The sequence below is a fragment of the Saccopteryx bilineata genome, chromosome 1 (assembly GCF_036850765.1).
Source record: "Saccopteryx bilineata isolate mSacBil1 chromosome 1, mSacBil1_pri_phased_curated, whole genome shotgun sequence".
Lineage (NCBI taxonomy): Eukaryota > Metazoa > Chordata > Mammalia > Chiroptera > Emballonuridae > Saccopteryx > Saccopteryx bilineata.
In genome coordinates, this window is record NC_089490.1 from 60938138 (window position 1) to 60955539 (window position 17402).

General features: G+C 37.1%; 1 protein-coding gene across 4 annotated transcripts in view; it reads left to right on the top strand.

The window, feature by feature from the left end:
- ORC3 (origin recognition complex subunit 3) overlaps positions 1-17402 on the top strand; it is a 67317-nt gene that overhangs the window by 7859 nt on the left and 42056 nt on the right. For 3 of the 4 annotated variants that reach the window (XM_066254240.1, XM_066254241.1, XM_066254243.1), the window contains 8 exons: positions 2279-2423; positions 6308-6409; positions 7827-7972; positions 9261-9391; positions 11176-11335; positions 13423-13536; positions 15344-15477; positions 15960-16023. In XM_066254240.1, coding sequence (XP_066110337.1) covers positions 2279-2423; positions 6308-6409; positions 7827-7972; positions 9261-9391; positions 11176-11335; positions 13423-13536; positions 15344-15477; positions 15960-16023 — 996 coding nt within the window. The remainder of the gene's footprint in view (positions 1-2278; positions 2424-6307; positions 6410-7826; positions 7973-9260; positions 9392-11175; positions 11336-13422; positions 13537-15343; positions 15478-15959; positions 16024-17402) is intronic. The other variant, XM_066254242.1, reaches the window with a different exon arrangement.

Genomic DNA, 17402 nt, shown 5'->3' on the forward strand with positions numbered 1-17402 from the left:
TTTTACGTATCCTCACAGCTTTGAAATGATGAGACTTTTCAAATTATTCATTCAGTTACACAAGCAAATAATCAAACTGTTTCTAAACTATTTCCAGTCTCTCATCTTTATCTTCAGTTAGCATGGTCTTCATATTTCAGCTCTGAAAATTTTCTCCGCTCTAGCAGATTCATTGTTCTGAGGCCAGCATCTTGATTGGACTTGTTTTGTTTTACCAATGCAGTGCTGTATTTCTTTTTGGCTTGTTAATGCCTTTGAGATGGTTGTGCACTTTTCAGTTTACTACTGCTTCCCACCACACTTTATTGCTTTACCCCTAGTGATTTGCTCATTCAGTATTCCATGTGACCCTTGAAGGTATTTGGTTTTGTAGTGTCCAATTTAGGTCCTTCTCATTTCTTAACCTGATTGTCATAAAACCCTCTTAGCTGATGTCCCTGCTTCTGATGTAAAACCCCAGGATCTGCCACTAGTCCCTATGGCACCATTGGCCAAATTAGAAAAGTCCGCCTTTCGTGCAGATAAGTCTTAGGCCAGGCTACAGGGGCTTTCCAGCCCTGCTGCCAGTATAGCTTCTCTGATCCCTCTAATCTGGCTTTCACAGTCCTGCCAGATTAACCCTTCCTAACCCTCATTTAATCATATCTTTACTTCAGATCCCTTCAGTGGTTCTCCCCACAGGATAAAATCCAAACTCTTCAACATCAAATACATATTTTCTTGATCTAGCCCCCTGGTTGGCAAACTGCGTCTCGCGAGCCACGTGCAGCTCTCTGGCCCCTTGAGTGTGGCTCTTCCACAAAATACCACGTGCAGACACTACCTCGATAAGGAATGTACCTACCTATATAGTTTAAGTTTAAAAAATTTGGCTCTCAAAAGAAATTTCAGTCGTTGTACTGTTGATATTTGTCTCTGTTGACTGAGTTTGCCGACCACTGAGCTAGCCCTTGCTTATTTGTTCAGTCTCATTTTCTTTTTGTTTAGCTATATCTTGGTTTCCCGGTTGTTTGGTGCTTTCTTCCTTTCTTACCACTTTCTCTTATCATTCCTTCCAACTTTTTTTAAATTTTTACTTTTTAGTGAGAGTAAGGGAGGCAGAGACAGACTCCTGCAGGCACTCCAACTGGGATCCACCTGGCAAGCCCACTAGGGGGCGATGCTCTGCCCATCTGGGGCTGCTGCTCTGTTGCAACTGGAGCCATTTTTTAGCTCCTGAAACAAGCCATGGAGCCATCCTTATCGCCTGGTGCTAACTTGCTCTATTTGAGCCTTGGCTGCAGGAGTGGAGGAGAAGAAAGAGACAGAGAAGCGAGAGGGGTAGAGGTGGAGAAGCAGATGGGCTCTTCTCCTGTGTGCCCTGACTGAGAATCAAACCCGGGACATCCACACGCCAGGCCAGTGCTCTACCAGGGAGCCAACCAGCCAGGGCCTTCCAGCTTTCTTTTACCTATCATCATCTCCTCCATCACCTACTCTAATGCTTTGATGCTTTGGCTCAGGTATATCACCTCCTCAGCTTAAGTTGGATAGTCCTACTCTTTACTCCTATATTATAGCACCCTGCACACATATTTTCTTTATAAGTATTCTTGCATAATTTCTTAATTTTGTTTTGAATACAGTCTCATTTGCAAGGTGGTTAGTCGATATTTGTTAAATGAATAAATTAGATTCTTTTTTTTTTTTTTTTTTTGTATTTTTTCTGAAGCTAGAAACGGAGAGAGACAGTCAGACAGACTCCTGCATACGCCCAACCGGGATCCACCCGGCTTGCCCACCAGGGGGCGACACTCTGCCCACCAGGGGGCGATGCTCTGCCCCTCCGGGGCGTCACTCTGCCGAGACCAGAGCCACTCTAGCGCCTGGGGCAGAGGCCAAGGAGCCATCCCCAGCGCCCAGGCCATCTTTGCTCCAATAGAGCCTCGGCTGCGGGAGGGGAAGAGAGAGACAAAGAGGAAGGAGAGGGGGAGGAGTGGAGAAGCAGATGGGCGCTTCTCCTGTGTGTCCTGGCTGGGAATCGAACCCGGGACTTCTACACGCCAGGCCAATGCTCTACCACTGAGCCAACTGGCCAGGGCCTAAATTAGATTCTTTAATGAGGGAATCCTAAGCACTAATCACTGGAGATTTAAGGAAAAAATATTTTTTATTTCATTATGATTATAATTTTACATGTAATCTTCGTAATTGAATTCATTTCAGTTTTCTTTCCAAAACTTAGACATATCAGATTATCACTAATAATAATTTGTAAAGTTTTGTGTGTTCTGTGTAGCAACTGCAAGAGGAATTAAATAAAAACCTGTTTGACAGTCTAATCAAATTTCTGCAAAAGTCTCATTCTGGATTCCAGAAGAGTTCAAGGGACTGGGGTAGTCAAATAAAACTCAGAGAAATTCCTACTGCTGCTCTTATTCTAGGTACGTACATGTTTGTTTGCTCTAGTTGGTGGCTTTGTTTCTGAGAATAGTGGGAAATAATCTGTTCTGATAAACCTGTTTTGTCTCATTTACAGTATTAAACCAATTGTTTGTTAAGCATACCTTCAAAACCAATAAAAGGTCCTTATACTGATCATATATCTGTAAATTAAATTAATTTGGATTAGCTAGTACCCTTGTCAACTTTTTGTCTGAAAGAACAAGGGGAAGTATATTTATGTTACTCTTTACTAACTTAGTTACTTTGTGAAAATATATGATATTATATTAATAGTAATTATTTAAAAGGCAGTTTGGATGAATTATATATAAGTTGCTTTAAGACTGCAGGTTGTAAATTTCTTCATTAAATTTTCATCATTAACATTTCATTTTAACTAAATATCTGGATTGCAGATAATGGAAAAATTTTCTTTGGAATGTTAGCACATTTTTTTCATTCCTTTTAAAAAGAAAGTTAAATTTGTTTAGATTTCTAATATACCCTTAATTACACTTCCAATTTGATATTTATTCAGGGTTTATTATACTAGTAGGCTCTGAGATAAGAAATTAATTCTTTTGTTTAGTACTGCGTAATACTGTTCACTATCTACCTGATATTCAGGGCAGTACTTCTCAAACTTGAATGTATGTACAGATAAACTCTAGGGCAGGGTTCCCCAAATTTTTTACACAGGGGGCCAGTTCACTGTCCCTCAGACCATTGGAGGGCCGGACTATAAAAAAACTATGAACAAATCCCTATACACACTGCACATATCTTATTTTAAAGTAAAAAAACAAAACGGGAACAAATACAATACTTAAAATAAAGAACAAGTAAATTTAAATCAACAAACTGACCAGTATTTTAATGGGAACTACGGGCCTGCTTTTGGCTAATGAGATGGTCAATGTGCTCCTCTCACTGACCATCAATGAAAGAGGTGCCCCTTCCGGAAGTGAGGCAGGAGCCGGATAAATGGCCTCGGGGCCACATGCGGCCCGCAGGCCGTAGTTTGGGGACCCTGGGGTAGGACCTGAAACTCTACATTTCAAACAGGCCTTCTGCTGATGCCCATTCTGGGACCATTCTGAGTAATAAGACTCTTGGAATGATTTTTGTAATGTTGTGGGCCAGCTTTTCACTGTAACCTGCTACTTAATTTCAAAACCCCCTTCCCTTTTGGATGAGGAACTGAGGCCCAGTGATGGGGGCTTGTAATGTTGGCTGCTTTCTTTCTCTACTGCCATATGTTATAATAATTGGAGGTGGAGTGGGAGAAACACAGTCAGGAGAGATGGCCTGATAGATTGTTGTGAGAGTGTTTAAATCCTTTGTCTGTCTACTGCCAAAAGGAAAAAAGAAACTAATAGAAGTCATGTGTTTCAAAGTCAGTGGCTTGAGAATATTTTTCCAGTTAAAGACGCTGATTATCTTGTTTCCAGTAGACAAGTCAGTTGTCTTAAGGAACACAGTGTTAAAGAGCTTATAAATAATAGTCAAGACAATCAAATTTAGGATAAGCTTCTAAATTTGTTCAGAGATGTAATATCACAATCATAGACCGTAATGCATGCTGGGAATATCATTTTGATACTTTTTTAAAAATCTGTACTCAAAAGATATTTAAGCACAATTGTACATTTTTAAAAAATTTTATTTACTGATTTTAGAGAGAGAAGAGAGAAAGAGAGAAAGTGTGTGGAGGGGAGCAGGAACCATCATGTCATAGTAGTTGCTTCTCATATGTGCCGGGAGCGGGCAAGCTCAGGGTTTTGAACTGGTGACCTCAGCATTCCAGTTTGACACTATATCCAGTACACCACCACACGTCAGGCTACACATTTTCTGTTTTCTAAAAAGTATATGTCTAGTTATTTATTTTAGTGTATATACTTTTAAAAATAGCCTGCTGACATTTTTATTTGTTGACTCTCCCAGAAAAAAAAATGTTGATTATTGGTGGTCTGGATGATACTGATTTTTTTCTCCCAAGCAGTTGAAGTTTTATAGTAATAAGTCTCAAGTAATTTTAAGATGTCTGCTGCTGCCAACTGCCTAAGTGCCAAAGCACTTTCTATAAATCACAGACTGTGATGTTAGGGAGGTTATCAGCTAAAAGAACTTTTTCCAAAGTAGTGGAGAAATTTCCACTCAATTCGTTTAATTGCATGCAGAGTCCTAAAATTTGATTTGTGGAAATGAGAATCAGTGTTCAGTAAATACCTAAAGGACCTAAAATTATAATTTGTTTTTAGGTTCTTTGCTAGAAATCAGTTTAGTATACACTTTACTTGTTTTATTTACTAATGTGAGCATAAATAATATTACTGATTAGATTCTCTTCTGTTGTTATGTGAGAGTCACAGTAACACTGGAATCCATAGTTCTTATTTTTGAAATATATATATATATGTGCACACATATATACTCATACTGTATATATATTGTATTTTTCTGAAGTGAGAAGCAGGGAGACAGAGAGACAAGACTCCTGTATGTACCCAACCGAGTTCCACCCGGCATGCTCACAATGGGGCGATGCTCTGCCCATCTAGGACATTGCTCCATTGCATCTGGAGCCATTCTAGCACCTGAGGCAGAGGCCATGGAGCCATCCTCAGCAACTGGGCCAACTTTGCTCCAATGGAGCCTTGGCTGTGGGTGGGGAAGAGAGAGAGAGAGAAAGGAGGGGGAAGGGTGGAGAGGCAGATGGGCACCTCTCCTGTGTTCCCTTGGTGGAAATCGTACCCAGGACTTCCATATGCCAGGCCGACACTCTACAATTGAGCCAACTGGCCAGGGCCTTGAATAATTATTTTAAAGAACTTGTTGTGTGACAAAGGAATGAAACTATTCCTAAGGAATTTTCAAGAGTCAACTACACATTCCCAGTGATGTGTGTGTTTGTGTTTGTGTGTGTGTGGCAGGGACAGAGAGACAGATAGGGACAGACAGACAGGAAAAGAGAGAGATGAGAAGCATCAATTCCTTGTTGTGGCACCTTAGTTATTTATTGATTGCTTTCTCATATGTGCCTTCACCAGAGGGCTACAGCAGACCGAGTGACCCTTTGCTCAAGACAGCGACCTTAGGCTCATGCTGGTGAGCCTTGCTCAAACAAGATGAGCCCGTGCTCAAGCCTGTGACCCTGGCGTTTTGAACCTGGATCCTCCGCATCCTAATCCAACACTCTATTCACTGTGCCACTGCCTTTTCAGGCCCAGTGATTTTTTTTTTTTTCTCTCCTGTATTTTTTCTGAAGCTGGAAATGGGGAGAGACAGACAGACTCCCGCATGCGCCCGACCGGGATCCACCCGGCGCGCCCACCAGGGGGCGACGCTCTGCCCACCAGGGGGCGATGCTCTGCCCCTCCAGGGTGTCGCTCTGTCGAGACCAGAGCCACTCCAGCGCCTAGGGCAGAGGCCAAGGAGCCATCCCCAGCACCCGGGCCATCTTTGCTCCAATGGAGCCTCGGCTGCGGGAGGGGAAGAGAGTCAGAGGAAGGAGAGGGGGAGGGGTGGAGAAGCAAATGGGTGCTTCTCTTGTGTGCCCTGGCTGGGAATCGAACCCGGGACTTCTGCACGCCAGGCCGATGCTCCACCACTTAGCCAACCGGCCAGGGCCCCAGTGATTTTTTTTAAAAAAGAAAAATTGTGCTTAAATACCTTTTCTAACAAATAAGTATAGAATATGCCTGTAGTTACCTATTATTACTGGAGATCTCTTTATTTATGCAGTGTATTATCTCGATTTCTGTTATCAATCATGTAAAAATATTTTCACTTAGCAATTCACTTGATATGTTAAATAGCTTTTCTTGTTAAATTATTAGTAACGAAAATGATTGTGTAATACTGATGTGTAATTCCATAGGTGTGAATGTAACGGATCATGATTTAACATTCAGAAGTCTAACAGAAGCCCTTCAGAATGTCACTCCATATGTAGTTTCATTGAAAGCTAGAGACTGTCCAGGTAAAGTATAAACGCTTAAATAACAGTGGTGAGATGTCACAAGTCTCTTAGGTCCTTCTCTCATCATATCTCTTTTTGTCTCTTCTCTCTCTCTCTCAAGTTTTCCTCATTCCTTTTTATTTGTGGGAAGAATATGGCACTGCATTTTGGCAGGGTGAAGGTTAGTGCCTCCCAGAATTAATTTGACTATTGCAGGACTCTGACACTTTATTCCAGCCCTACAGCCCTGCCATATTAGCCTCACTGTCAGTAATTGTCCCGGCTTTTTAAGTTGGAAGGTTTGGGACAGGAAGTTGAGAAATGAGGAATTGGGAGTTCTTATTTCATCCCCAGAGAATAGACTACACGGCCTCAAATTATCTTGTCCCACATTGAAAGGCCACCATTGGTAAAAATAGTCCATTGCCAGAGCTTACCTTGGGTATCTGAAGCCATTAAATCATTAAGGATGTGGACACTTGCAGTGTAAACTGTGTTTAGATTTGGACTGATGTGCTTATGGTGCTTTATATTACTTTCATGTTCGTAATCTGTTTGGAACTAAGTACAAGCCCTTAGGACATCCTTAAAAATTACTTAAACGAAGATTTGTAATCAAAATAACCTATGTAGCCTGACCAAGTAGTGGCGTAGTGGATAGAGTGCCAGCCTGGGACACTGAGGAACCAGGTTTCAGAACCTTGAGGTTACTGGCTTGAGTGTGGGCTCATCCGACTTAAGCATGAGGTTGCCAGCTTGAATGTGAGATCATCGGCATGACCTCATGGTCTCTGGCCTGAGCAAAGGGTCACTGGGTTGGCTGGAGCGCCTGTCAAAGCACATATGAGAAAGCAATCAATGAACAACTAAACTACCACAACTATGAGTTGATGCTTCTCATCTCTTCTTACCCTTCCTGTCTGTCTGTCCGTCCTTGTTTCCTTCTCTCTCTCTCTCACTAAAAAATAATAATAATAACTTATGTAAATAATACTTGAGATCTTTTTTAGGGGCCTTAATAACCTTTTGCTGTCCCGAGGTAATTTAAATAAATATTAATCCTAATATAACCAATAGCTTTCATTTATACATTTGCTTTGGTAACACTTTTATTAGACAATACACATAAACTTTGGCCTAGTGTTTCAGTTAATGAAATTTAATATTAAGGTGAAGATACTAATAAACATTAATAGTCAATATGTTAAATGTTATGTTAGTTAACTTTATGTATAGAAAACATTCTATTCAAATAGTGCAATCTAGGCCTGACCTGTGGTGGTGCAGTGGGTAAAGCGTTCACCTGGTACGCTGAGGTCGCCAATTCAAAACCCTGGGCTTGCCTGGTCAAGGCACGTAATCTACTGATCAAGAAGTTTTAGTTGTTTTAGATTTGTTTTAATGGGAGATAAGCTTTCATACCTTTTATATTCTGCAGATATGAAACATTTTTTGCAAAAGCTGTTCTCACAGTTGATGGACTGCTGTGTTGATGTGGAATCCAAAGAGGAGGAGAAAGACATCCAGAAAAAGACATATTGTTCAATGGATTCTCTTTCCAATTGGTATATGAATGTCACACAGGTAAACATATACTGACAATTTTCCCCCAGGAAATTGGCATATGATTGAAGAACCCTGGAATTATATTAAGCATAGTTCTGTTTTGTTGTAATAATGATACGCTTATTTAGCACTAGCTGTTATTTTAATAGTAGCTACTTGTTTTTCCTAAGACTACTAGAATTTGAAAGTATTCTTTTATCAGTATGCAGCCTACTTCCTGGTAAAAAAAGTTTAGCTTCCTACAAGGCCATTTTATTTGTGGGATAATGTCATCTAGTGGCAGAAACAGCATCTGGAATTGGTTCTGCTGCAGATTTTTATCTCTGAAACAATGGCTATAACATTATTACTATATTATTTCATAGGTTCCTCCATATTTGCTTTGGTGCAATAGAACCATATAGTCATCTGTTGTCAACTTAGTCTGATGAGAAATAGCCATAATTATATATATTATATATATATAATTTTTTTAAGAATCTAATTTGTTTTATGTTTAAAATTATTGGGGAGTAAATGCTCTCTAAGTAGACTATATTCAACAAACAGCTAAATAAAAAGAAGTTTCATTCTGCCATGTCAGTCTCTGGTGAAAATGAATAACCTAGGTGATTCATGGGTAATTGTACCATAAAACCACAGCTTTAGTTTATGTTGCTGTGTAGCCAGATAGTATGGGGAAAATAGTGTAGTGATTTTTTTTTTTATGAATATATTGGCAGAAGTCATCATAAATGAAGTTTCCTTTTGCAAGGTGTAGGTATTAAACTGGATCTAATGCTTACAATTGTATATTAATTTGATTCAAAATTTTAGACTTTGTAGAAATCAAATGCTACATGTAATTTAAAAGATTGGTATTGGATTAGATGATATTTAAGATGCTTTTCAACTTGAAATTTCACGGTATCAGAGCAGTGTTATTAATTGTGCTTTTTAATTAAAATTACTAGTTCTCACCTTAAAGCAAAGCAAAATACGACATTCTACCAGCAGAAAAGTCAATGTTATAGAGAATGTCTGTATTTCCCATGCTTTTTTGTCATTTTTTTCAGATAGCAGAAAATAAAAATATTTCATTGAAGCAAGAGATTTTATTGAACCTTTTTCTTCTTGATTATTATTCCCATGCCAGACAGAAAGATTCTGCTAATAATTGTTGGAATGAGTTTCTGTTTATTATGTTGGAGAAATTAAAAAAAACAACAACCCAGTTACTATGAAATGTAAAGGAAGATAGATCTACATGTGTAGCATTATTTTGTTGGTAAGGCTACTTTAACTTCTTTCCACAATGTCTTGAAAGAAGACAGACCCAGAAAGACCAGGGAAAAAGAGGACTTCTAGCCCATGCCAATCTCCTCCTGTAGTGCTTATCTTAAAGGACATGGAAAGCTTCACCACAAAAGTACTTCAAGACTTCATAATTATCAGCAGGTAAATGATGTATGACTTGTTTTTCTGTGCAAAAATTTATTAGGGAAACTTATAATATTTACCTGAAAACACAACCTTGTTCAGAGAAAACAAATGGCCAATGTAATCTTTAATATGAAATGGATGGAAACCAAGATGATTTCAAATTCCTTATAATTGAATATTCAGAGACCTATTAGATTTTATTTTCTTTTTGACCAAAGAATGTGAATCAAAAGACAAAAGTTAGCCATTTTTATGTATGTATTTATTTATTTTAATTATTTATTGATTTTAGAGAGAGAGGAAAGGCGAGGGAGAGATAGAAACATTGATCTGTCCATGCAAGTGTCTTGACCAAACCTACAACTTTGGCTGTCTGGCCAGAGCAAAGTGAGCCATCTTTAAATTAGCATGACAAGGCAGTATAGAATATAGTTTCTTTCACCAGGATTTTCTCTTACGTGCCCCATTAAATGTACAAACTACTACAGATTGAGATATTTTTGTCAGGTCTTATTTTATGTTACCTATCCACTTTGAGTTAGTGCTACTAAGTAAGAATGTTTTCTAAATAAGATTTTATATAATATTTCTAGAGAGAATCTACTTCCATGATCTAATTGAGTCTTTAAGGCAATTCTGTGAGATTCAGAATTGAAGTAACTATTTTAAAATCCAGAAACATGCCTTACCCATGCTACATTTTTAAATATATAATTTATTTTGTCTTCTACATGTTAATTTGCTTAATAGTTATGGCTTCATTTGCCTTAAAACTATATTGTGTTATAATTTACTAATATACTTATTATTTCTATTTTGATAGTGTTTTTTTTTTCTCCCATTGAAACTAAGGTTTCTAGAGCCTAAGACTTTTCTTACTGCTCATACTATATTGCTTAACATTGCTGGAAAAATACAGAGTACAGACTAGAAAAGCTCTACTTTTTTAGAGCTCAGACTTGTGACTATTTTTACAATCAGAAGTAAAGAAAAAGAACCTAAACAGAGTCCAGGCACTTTTTACTCCTATGAAGGTAGAACTGTATACAGCTAGAATGCAAAAAACAATAGCTAACAGGAGGGAGTAAGCAGAATCATCAGCCATGGACTACCTCAGTAGCTCTCAAGGAAAGTACTGTTTTACCCTGTGGAAGTCATTTGTGTTCCTACTAGTAATGCTCAATCAAGTTCAACAAGTTTGAGTTAAGAGTGCAAGAAAAGGTTGTAACATTTTTTAGTAATGTCCATTTAAACTATGTCTTACATATGTGTAAGAAAAGTTTTTTAGTCCTTAGCTATTACGGCTGGGTGGCATAGTATCTGTTAGAAATGTCCATAAATAGGATGTTACCTTGAAAATTAATGAGCTTCATGTCAGTGAACACTTAAAGCATAGGCTGATAACTAACTGAGGAAGACTATATATAGGTAAGACTCAAAATTTGGGTGAAAGGTTAAATTGAATGGTATCTAACACCTCTTCTAACACTTGAGATTATGTAACCATAGGGGGAGGCACTTGATCTCTCTGGACCTCTGTGTTCTTAGTGATAAAATGAAAGGAACTACTAATAGATTGATTCCAGAGCTAGAATGTCTTGGAAATAACTATTTATATGTTATGTTACTCTAGCAGAGGAAAATGAGTGACCTAGCAAATTTTAGCATCTAGAATGATACTCCTTACCAGTGTCTTATAAAATAGGCATAAAAATAAAGGTCATATTTTGAAATATGATGTACTGAAATATATTTGCTAAAGAAATAGCACTTTTGTGTGTTTTTTTTTTTTAAACTAGTCAACACCTACATGAATTTCCACTAATACTCATTTTTGGAATCGCTACATCGCCTGTTATCATTCATCGGTTGCTTCCTCATGCAGTATCATCTCTATTGTGTATAGAAATATTCCAATCTTTGTCTTGCAAGGAGCATCTGACTACGGTACTTGATAAGGTAAAAAGTAAAAAATTTACTAATGAAATAAGTTGAAAAGGAAATTACCAAGAATAGATTATAAATAGAAATGTGAATGATAAATTTTTACATCTCTTCAGAGTATATTGAACATATTTTTTAACATATTTTAATATTTTTATTTAGTGATTTTTATAGTGGTATAGTATTACCTCTATAGATCAAATATAAAATATCAAAAGAATATTTATTGATATCAGTCAGTTATTATTCAATGGAAAATAATTGGTTTTTAAAATAAATTTTTTACAGTATGTGATGACTTCCTGGTAAACAATAATGTTTTTACTTATTTTAATATTAAATGATTTGAAGTTTCTAGTGGACTCTTTACTGTCAGGCTGATTTGACTGAAAGTAAATACTAATGTTTTCCCAAACCATACATAGCTCTATGTTTCTACTTAAATAGTGATACCATTCTTTAGTATTGACTTTCCACCAGTTTTACCTAGACTCAGCTGCTCTAAGGTACTCTTTATATTGCTTGTGTAAAGTAAGATGATGACAACCTTCCATTTTTTTACTAACCACTTCTACATTTTTTCCTCATGATGGGTTTATCTATTGGTTTACTAACACTTTAGGGAAAAGGTTTCCAACTATAATATTTAAAATTGCATGGTTATAGACAAGTTCAGTTAGCCTTCTATAACCATGCTTCTGTTTAAAAAGCCTACTATGACTTCATTTTCAGATGTAAAATCTTAATTATAGGCCATTGAAAATTAGCTGAATAATACAAATTCAACTGTTCTATAGTTTTATTTATTTTATTTTTATATTTTTGTGGCAGAAACAGAGAGAGAGAGGGACAGACAGACAGGAAGGGAGAGAGATGAGAAACATCAATTCTTCATTGTTCATTGACTGATTTCTTATATGTGCCTTGGTCAGGGGGCTACAGCAGACCGAGTAACCCCTTGCTCAAGCCAGCGACCTTGGGCTCAAGCTGGTGAGCCTTGCTCAAACCAGATGAGCCCGCGCTTAAGCTGGCAACCTCGGTGTCTCAAACCTGGGTCCTCCGCATCCCAGTCTGATGCTCTATCCACTGCACCACCGCCTGGTCAGGCCTGTTCTATAGTTTTTAAATAGACATCTGTTAATTTTGGGTTTCTCATTTAATAGTACATGAAGTGTACTGTTTATTAATATGTAGCAGTAGGGGTGAAAAAGAAATCAGATAACAAGAATTGCCAAAGCCTGCAGCTTCTTCAGTGGCTTCTGGTGAGAGAAGGGGTTATTTAATCGATAGAAAGTATTTTAAAAAAAGAATTATTGATTTTTATTTATTATATGTATTGGTTTTTGTTTTACAGAGACAGAGAGAGAGAGAGGGATAGACAGGGACAGACAGACAGGAATGGAGAGAGATGAGAAGCATCAATCATTAGTTTTTTGTTGGGACATCTTAGTTGTTCATTGATTGCTTTCTCATATGTGCCTTGACCACGGGCCTTCAGCAGACCGAGAAACCACTTGCTCTAGCCAGAGACCTTGGGTCCAAGCTGGTGAGCTTTGCTCAAGCCAGATGAGCCCGCGCTCAAGCTGGCGACCTCAGGGTCTCAAACCTGGGTCCTCCACATCCCAGTCCAACACTCTATCCACTGCGCCACTGCCTGGTCAGGCGAATTATTGATTTTTAGATGAGAAAGAGGAAGGAGGGAAGGAGTGGGAAGCATCAACTCGTAGTATTATAGTTGCTTCTCTTTTGTGCCTTGACTGGGCAAGCCCGGAGTTTCGCACAAGCAACCTCAGCATTCCAGGTAGATGCTTTATTCACTGCGCCATCCCAGGTCAGACAGACAGTATTTTTTTAAATTAGGGTTGAATAGGAAATAATGAACTTCTTTGATTCTGAACATGTAGTATGAATAGCTTCTTTTTGTTATTACTGTTGTGTAAATTAATTCAAAATTTTAGTTGATGTTTGACTTAAAAAACCTAGCTATTATAGCTTTCATAATTACTGTGTCATAGTCTCATTCTTTGCCTCATTATTTACAGTTGATATTTATAAAAACTAATAAGGAGTGTGTCTTGCCCCTCCCCATTTATCTCTTTCAGCTACTTCTTACAACTGAGTTTCCCTTTAAATTAAGTGAAAAAGTGTTACAGATTCTGACCAACATCTTTTTGTACTATGATTTCTCAATTCAGAACTTTATAAAAGGACTTCAGGTATGAAGACACTAATGAGTTTAAACATTCACAAGCTGATTCTAAATAATTTGCATGTTATTTTAAACTGACTAGTGTGATAATTTAAATGGCAAATTAGAATAAATAAATTCAAGTTATATTATTCTAGGTTCTACCATTTGCCTTCCAGCAAAAGTAGTATAGTGAATATATTAATTGAATAAGAAAATGGAAAAAGGCCTCCCTCCAGTCCGGACATTCTTAACGTGGCGATGTGGGGAGCAAAAGGTACCTTTTTAGAAGAATCTGGTGAAAGCTTGTGAACTTCCTACTTAGGAAATATTATATATAAAGGGCCAGCAAACTTTTTTGTAAAAGACCAGATATTAAATATTTTTCTCTTTGCATATTACATAGGGTCACTGTTACATATTCTTTGTTTTCTTTTTTTTCTTAACCCTTTAAAGAAATAAAAAATAATAATTCTGGGCCATATAAAGTAGGCTGTGGGTCAGAGTCTGTCCCCTGCACATCTGTGTGTGTTTACTTCTATTTATTCTTATATATTGGGAGTGCATTTTCACTAAAGTTTCATGAATTGCAGGAAAATAATTCATGAACCTAGCTTCAGAACATCTGTTCTAAATTAAAAGTGGACCCCATTCTTCAGGTATTTAAAACATACTATTTCCTTCTCGTCAACTATAAAATCCTTAGCAAAATGTAGTCACTGTGAACACATGCCAGTTGTCAAATTGATTGAAACCTATGTATTAGTAACCTTTAGTACAAAAGTGTAATATGATAATACTGTATGTTTAGGGAGTACCTAGATGATTATAAAGTATTTCCATATGTACTCTTCTTCCACATAAAACATTGTAGTGGTATGTAATGGCTAATATATGTCTTCTGTTGAATTTAGAATGGACTATTTTGGAATATTTCCTCTAGCCTTGAGTATCTGGTCCTCAGCTCTACAGGCTCAGAAATTCATTATCCATTTACCAACGAGGGGTCATGCTCAAATACCTTAAGAGTAATATATAAACTAGCATGTTGACTTATTAATTTGTGATGGAGAGTGCTATTTTGCAATGATCAGAATGTGTTTTGTCTACTATGTAGTGAACTGTCTCTCCAGTATCAAGGTATATGGAAAAACCAAATTTGTCATAAAAAAAATGCTTAGAGTCCAAGTTTTTAACCTTTGGGGAACGTAATAATATAGATCTTTCCTGTTATGGTAGAATCTGGAAAATAATTCTCCCTTATACTGTGTAGACAGACTATAGCATTCTAGTTACTACAATACTTGTATCTATTAGATACTGTACTATTTTTTCCTCCATAAAGTAAAACTGAATTTTAAAAGATAAATTTTATTAAATCATCTTTTTGTTTTTTATCAGTAGGCAAAGCTTCTACCATTGAAACATTTTTATTTATTTAGCAGACTAGTTTTTACACTGACTTTAGCTTGGTATTTTCTTACAAGTTTTTGGACATCAGTTAGAATGTTAGGTCACACCTCAGTCCCATCCTTACCACATTTACTGTTCTTTTATTGTGAGTTGCTTTTTCAAATAGCTAATTTATTTATTTGTATTTGTTTCTTTTAGTTTATACTTCTAGATTATAATATTCTGACCTCCACAAAATAGAACCTTAAAATATTAAAGGTATATAGCCATTTATGTATTGTTTTGCAGTGATAATGTGACATTACGAAGTGTAATGTCATGAGTACTTCTGCTGTTTAAAAAACACCTTAAAATTGAGCAGACATAGGGCAGAAGGTTTACTGTCAAAATATAACAAATATATTGAATCTTTATTTTTTCAGCTTTCTCTATTAGAGCATTTCTATTCCCAGCCCCTCAGTGTTCTGTGCTGTGATCTCCCAGAAGCCAAGAGAAGACTAAATTTTTTATCAGATAGTCAATGTGAAAACATTCGACGTCTTCCATCATTTAGGAGGTAAAAAGGATGACATATTTAACATACCTTAAAATAGAGTTTGGGGCAAATTAAGGGATCTCAGATCTAGTTATTTTTGAAGAGGAAAAAGGAAAAATAACCTTTTAATTTTTTTAGAGCAAATTAAAGCCCTTTTGTTTTTGTGAGATTTCATTGTTGGATTTGAAAATTTGGTATAAAGAAAATTATTTTTATAAGGAGATATAATTTACAGCTACTCCAGAGTTATTTTATAAAATAATATTTTCTATTTCTGTAGTTTCAGTTGTTTATGATTAGACACCACCCCCCGACTGTGAACTGTGGCTGACTTAAGGAGTTAAAAATGACCATTAAACCTTGCCTGTCATCTTGAATTTATTTTTGAGAAGAAAAGAAAGAATGTGACCACCAATCTAGATGGTTGTTTTCGCCTACATGCTATTCATATATTTAGAATATGTAATTTTCTCTTTTTGTGTATGGTGCGGTAAACATTTTAGGTACGTGGAAAAGCAGGCTGCAGAAAAGCAAGTCGCACTGTTGACCAGTGAGAGATTTTTGAAGGTAGGAGTGTGGATGTACTTGTCTCAGTTTTATTCTCTTTGTTTTATGCAGGAAAAAGAACATGTACCTACTATTTTTTTCTTTACTTTTTTTCATTTTTTAAATTGAGAGGTGGGTAGGCGGGGAGGCAGACAGACTCCCACATGCACTCTGACTGGTATCCACCTGGCAAGCTTCCCTACCAGGTGATGCTTAGCTCACCTGGGGCTGCTCTGTTGCTTGGCAATCAAGCTGTTTAAGCACCTGAGGTGAGGCCATGAAGCCCTCCTTAGCGCCTGGGGCCAACTTGCTTGACCCATTTGAGCCATGGCTGTAGGAGAAGAGAGAGAAGGGGGAAGAATGGAGAAGCAGATGGTCTCTTCTGTGTGTCCTGACTAGGAATCAAACCCAGGACTTCCACACACTGGGCCAATGCTCTACCACTAAGCTAACAGGCCAGGGCCTGCACCTAATATTTTTTGAGTTAATTTTATAAATCATACTTGTATATCCTAATAATGCTTTGGAGAGTGAAGTAGTAGATCTTAATAATCAGAAATGTGACTATTATAGTTGACATAAAACCTCATCTAAGAAATAAGACTTTTTAAAAATATATATTTATTTTATTGGTTTTATAGAAAGGAAGGGAGAGAGCAGAAGAGAGATAGGAACATCAAGCTGTTCCTGTATGTGCCCTGACCGGGATCGAACCGGCAACCTCTGTGCTTAAGGAGGATGCTAAGCCATCCAGCCACGGCAGAAATAAGACATTTTAAATTGAGGAAAAATATTAACTAGAACATTGGGTTTCTCCTATGGTCTATTTTGAAACCACTTAGATCTCAGCTTTCTTTCAATGGGACAGTTTTAGAATCTGCAGGCAATTTCATTTTAATGTCCTTTTAGAGGCTGCCATAAATAAAAGCATATAGAAGCCATGTAGCTTAGGGACCCACTGCTAAGTGGGTATTGATTTGATAAAATGTTGTTATATATTGATAATATAATGCTGGCAAAGAAGTAATGAGCTTAAAATATTATGAATTAGCCATACAGTGGAGAGAATATCAAAAGAAGTTTTTTCATTCCATCTTTCTTGAGTAAATAATAGTTGGACATGGTACAGTGATTCAAAAGGCAAAGGAACTAGTGAAAAGACTCCCTCCCATCTTTATCCTCCACTGCCCCCTTTCCCTCCCTGGGTACAGCCAGCATTACTAGTTTCTTAAATATCATTCTATAGAAATTTTCCACATACAACAAATGATGATATATATAATGGGGGTTTTCTCCTCTGTCTTACAGAAATAAGTATATGCACTATTCTGTACCTTGTTTTGTTTTACACTTAATCTTGGAAATCAGTCCATATTAATGAATTTACAAAAAGGAGGTAA